The sequence below is a fragment of the Protomyctophum parallelum genome (genome assembly GCF_964188405.1).
Source record: "Protomyctophum parallelum genome assembly, chromosome: 1".
NCBI lineage: Eukaryota > Metazoa > Chordata > Actinopteri > Myctophiformes > Myctophidae > Protomyctophum > Protomyctophum parallelum.
Window position 1 is genome coordinate 76811699 of NC_139697.1, and position 4146 is coordinate 76815844.

Below are 4146 nucleotides of genomic sequence, written 5' to 3' on the forward strand. Positions count from 1 at the left end.
AGACATTATTTTGGCTTCTTCACAAATTATAGGCTAAATGACAATAAATTAAAATTAACAGTTTTATCCTCAGTAAGGGGCTTATATATGTTCCCCCATAAATAGCTATACAACAGTGCACATGCACTGAATTAAAGTGATTGAAGAACAAAGTCAACTTGGCCCAAGGCCAAGTCATTCCAAATAATCCAATGTTTCCCATTGCAGTCAGAACTGCAGCATCACTCCCAATCTTCCGCCGTAGTCTGAAAACCCACCTTTTCAGACTCCATCATGGCCCATAGCACTTACCCCACCCCCTTAGATAGCATTTCTGTAGACGTAGATAGCATTTGATACAGACTTATAGCATGTTATGCAGACAGCACTATAATTGCATTGTATGTAGTCATAGCACGTCATACATATGTATAGCATAGTAGTATAGATGTATAGTTTATATGTATAGCTTCATTATATAGATATTCCACTGTTACTTATTGATAAATGTTTTTATACATGCAGTATTCCCATGCTTTTTTGTTCTTGCTTAATGTAAATCGCTCTGGATTAAGAGCGTCTGCTAAATGCCTAAATTGTAAATTGTTTCATAATAGGCTAAAACGGGCAAATACGCGCCCATTTCCTCCATTATACATGAGTGGAGTGCATGTTGCCTTTCCCATAGTGTGTTTTTATCTGTCCAGATCAACTCTGCTGCTCGGGTCGTTTCCCTCTCTCTCCCCAGTCTCTCTCTCTCTCGCGCGCGCGCCCCCTCCCTCGCTCTTGCTCTCCATGTGTCCCTCTCTCTCTCCCCTCTCCTGTTCTCTCTCTGCTGTGACACGTCAAAATAAGGCGAAGGGGAGCGCATTGAATGAGCAGCTGCATGTCCAAAGCTCCAACAAACCTCAACCTCTGCAACTCCAGCCAGCAGCGGCTTTCCTCCTCCACGGACCCCACGCGGAAACAATGTGAACATTCAGCTTTCACGAGAGACAGAGCGAGAGAGAGAGAGAGAGAGAGAGAGAGAGAGAGAGAGAGAGAGAGAGAGAGAGAGAGAGAGAGGGGCATCAGAATGTGAAAAACTAAACAAGTGTTTTTATTCTAATGGTCCATCCAACTGACCCACCGATTCGACAGCAGAAGAGTGTGACCGGCCAGCTTCGGCACAAGACTCGACTTCTTTTGAGAATAAAATAAAATGGGCGGGGGGCTATGGCTACCTGTACTTGACAGCACCGGCGTTTCGAAGTGTGTTTTTGTCATAATTTGGAACCGGCGGTGTTTCTATTTAGCAACGGCCATCGCGTGCGTGTTGTTCTCTCCTGTCAAACCGGACGACGACGAGGACTGCCCGTCATCGTGCGTCTGCGTGAGGGACTCGGGGAGCGTGACCTGCCGCGACGGGGGCGACACCGATGTGCCCGCGAACATACCGGAGTGGACCTCCACCCTGATCCTGAGGGGGAACAACATCTCAACTTTAGCGCGGGGCGCCTTCTCGTCGAACGGCACGGAGTTGGAGTTGGCGACCCTTTCTCTGTCGCACAATGGGATACAGGTCATTGAGCCTTACGCGTTCCTGGGACTCCCTCGCGTGCACTTGCTGGATCTGAGCCACAATCGACTGGTGTCCGTCTCGACCAGGGCGTTTCACGGTCTGAACGAACTGCGCTCCCTCTATCTGAACAGCTCTCTGCTGTCTCTGGCCGCGGCGGGGCAACTTTCAAACGCGCTCGGCGGCGCCGAAAGTTTGCGCAACCTTCACAGACTCGACTTGGCGGGGAACGGGCTCGAGTCCATGCCGCTGGCGAGGCTCGACATCTACAACCTGCACACGCTGGTGCTGACGAATAACTCGATAGAAAGTATCGGGAAAGAGAACGTCTCCAGCTTGTATCAACAGAGGCGATTACGCGTCTATTTGTCCCTGAATCCGTTTCGATGCAACTGCGAGCTAGAGGCTTTCTACTACTGGCTAAAGAACTCCTCTCAGTGCCCAGACGCGGCGCACCTCCTGTGCGTGGAACCCGAGGCCAAGAGGGGAGTTCCTCTGGAGAGGCTCCGAGGAGAGGACGTGGACTGCGTGGCGGATAACCTAGAGGCGGTCTCCTATGTGTTCCTCGGTCTAGTGCTGGCTCTGATCGGGGTGGTGTCCATGATGGTGTTGTATCTCAACCGGGAGGGCATGAAAACCTGGGTGTGCGGCATCAGGGGCGGGTGCCGAGACCAGATGGAGGTTTATCACTACCGCTACGAGCAGGACTCGGATCCAAGACTGGCTAATGTGGCTGTTTAAAGTTGTCTATACTAGTATCAAGGAACTGCGAAACGCGGCACCAGTGAGCTTCCAAAAGAGCCCCATTGCATGGATGCAAGATGGGAAATGATACTGTATATGGAAGTAAATGGGTTAGGGAGAGTGGGGTGGGGAGATGGGCAGTGTATGAGTGTGATGCGTGTGTGTGTGTGTGTGTGTGTGTGGGGGGGGGGGGGGGGTGGTCACATGTCAGAGAGTCCAGAATGTTGTGCCCCTGCAGGTCATCATCATCAATAGTTTATGGTTTTAAATCAGCAGGCCTGTCATTAATTATCAGCTTGTCAATTAGCAATGGTGGAAAAAGTATGCTCAAATGTTTTACTTATGAGTAAAAGTACTAATACTGCAATTTAAAAGTACTCTGTTACAAGTAAAAGTCCGGAATTCAAAATTTACTTGAGTAAAAGTACTTTGAGTAATGGCGTCAAAATGTAGGCCTACTTAAAGTACAGTATATGAAGTATAAAGTAAAAGTGCTCATTCAGAATGTCTCATTTGAAGTTTTCAAATGTATATTGGCTATAGAAATCTTTTGAAAATAGCAGATCTGCAACAGCATGAGCTTGTAGATGGGCTATAGTTTCAAATGGCCAGAATGTGGGGCTGAAGTTTGTTTTGTAATCAAAATCTTTAGTAACTAAAGTTTTCAATTAAATGTAAGTCGAGTAAAAGTACAATATTTGCCTCTGAGATATAGAGTAGAAGTAAAAGTACTGGAAATTGGAAATACTCAAGTAAAGTATACAAATACCTCAAAATTGTACAGTACTTAATTATTGTAGTTATACCTTCCACCACTCAAGTTAAGGTGGTAACTCTTGTCAGGATGTTGCCTGAAGCCATTATGCACCTCCTGCTTGCCTGGTAGAAATGTAAAAGTATATGCTATATACTGTACATATTAGATCCACACAAGAGGAATGTTTATATGAATAGCCTACAATTATATATTATAGAGGGCATATAGCAATGGTGACATTGTGTGGTTCCACCAATCCAAAGCCATAGAGATTTACAAAATAAATTAATTAATATAGATATTTTTTAAGATCAATTAAGCCATCCAGGCACACACACACACACACACACACACACACACACACACACACACACACACACACACACACACACACACACACACACATACAGCTCTAGCAGTGATTCTCAACATGTTTAATTTCAAGGACCCCCAGTTTGACATGCATCAGGCTACGGACCCCCATGGCATTTCTATCTATGGGTCCCCCAATTTATATTGTAAAATCCATATGTTAAGTTAACTCTGAGAGTGTACAAATTTGTACACTCTCAGAGTTACAGACCCATAAGGGTTACAAACTATAATTTAGCTGGGGACCCCCTGGAACTCTCTTAAGGACCGCTAGGGGTCCCCGGATCCCACTTTGGGAACCACTGCTATAGCCCACACATTAGCGTCATATATATTAGTGTCAACAATTGACTGAAGGAAACACATTTCTGCTGCATGGTATGAAAATCCCCATGCAGAACATGACATATAATTATAGAACTGGCACTATTATTCTGCTGACCTACCAAATAACGTCATGAGTGTGTGTGTGTGTGTGTGTGTGTGTGTGTGTGTGTGTGTGTGTGTGTGTGTGTGTGTGTGTGTGTGTGTGTGTGTGTGTGTGTGTGTGTGTGTGTGTGTGTGTGTGTGTGTGTGTGTGTGTGTGTGTGTGTGTGTGTGTGTGCGTGCGTGCGTGCGTGCGTGCGTGCGTGCGTGCGAGAGAGAGAGAGGGGGAGGGGGACGGGGCAAACAACATTAAGGGTTGGCTGACAAATGAGTGCCATTGATGCGAGACTGCATGGTGTTCTGAATTAAA

At 46.3% G+C, this 4146-nt stretch overlaps 1 protein-coding gene across 1 annotated transcript; it reads left to right on the forward strand.

Moving 5' to 3' along the window:
* Positions 1 to 865: 865 nt before the first annotated feature.
* Positions 866 to 2278, forward strand: tpbgl (trophoblast glycoprotein like; the record flags this gene model as incomplete). The annotated part of the gene is made up of 2 exons (XM_083759846.1): positions 866 to 950; positions 1275 to 2278. The coding sequence occupies 2 exons, from the start codon at positions 866 to 868 to the stop codon at positions 2276 to 2278; spliced, it is 1089 nt and encodes a 362-aa protein (XP_083615972.1).
* Between the last annotated feature and the right edge of the window lie 1868 nt (positions 2279 to 4146).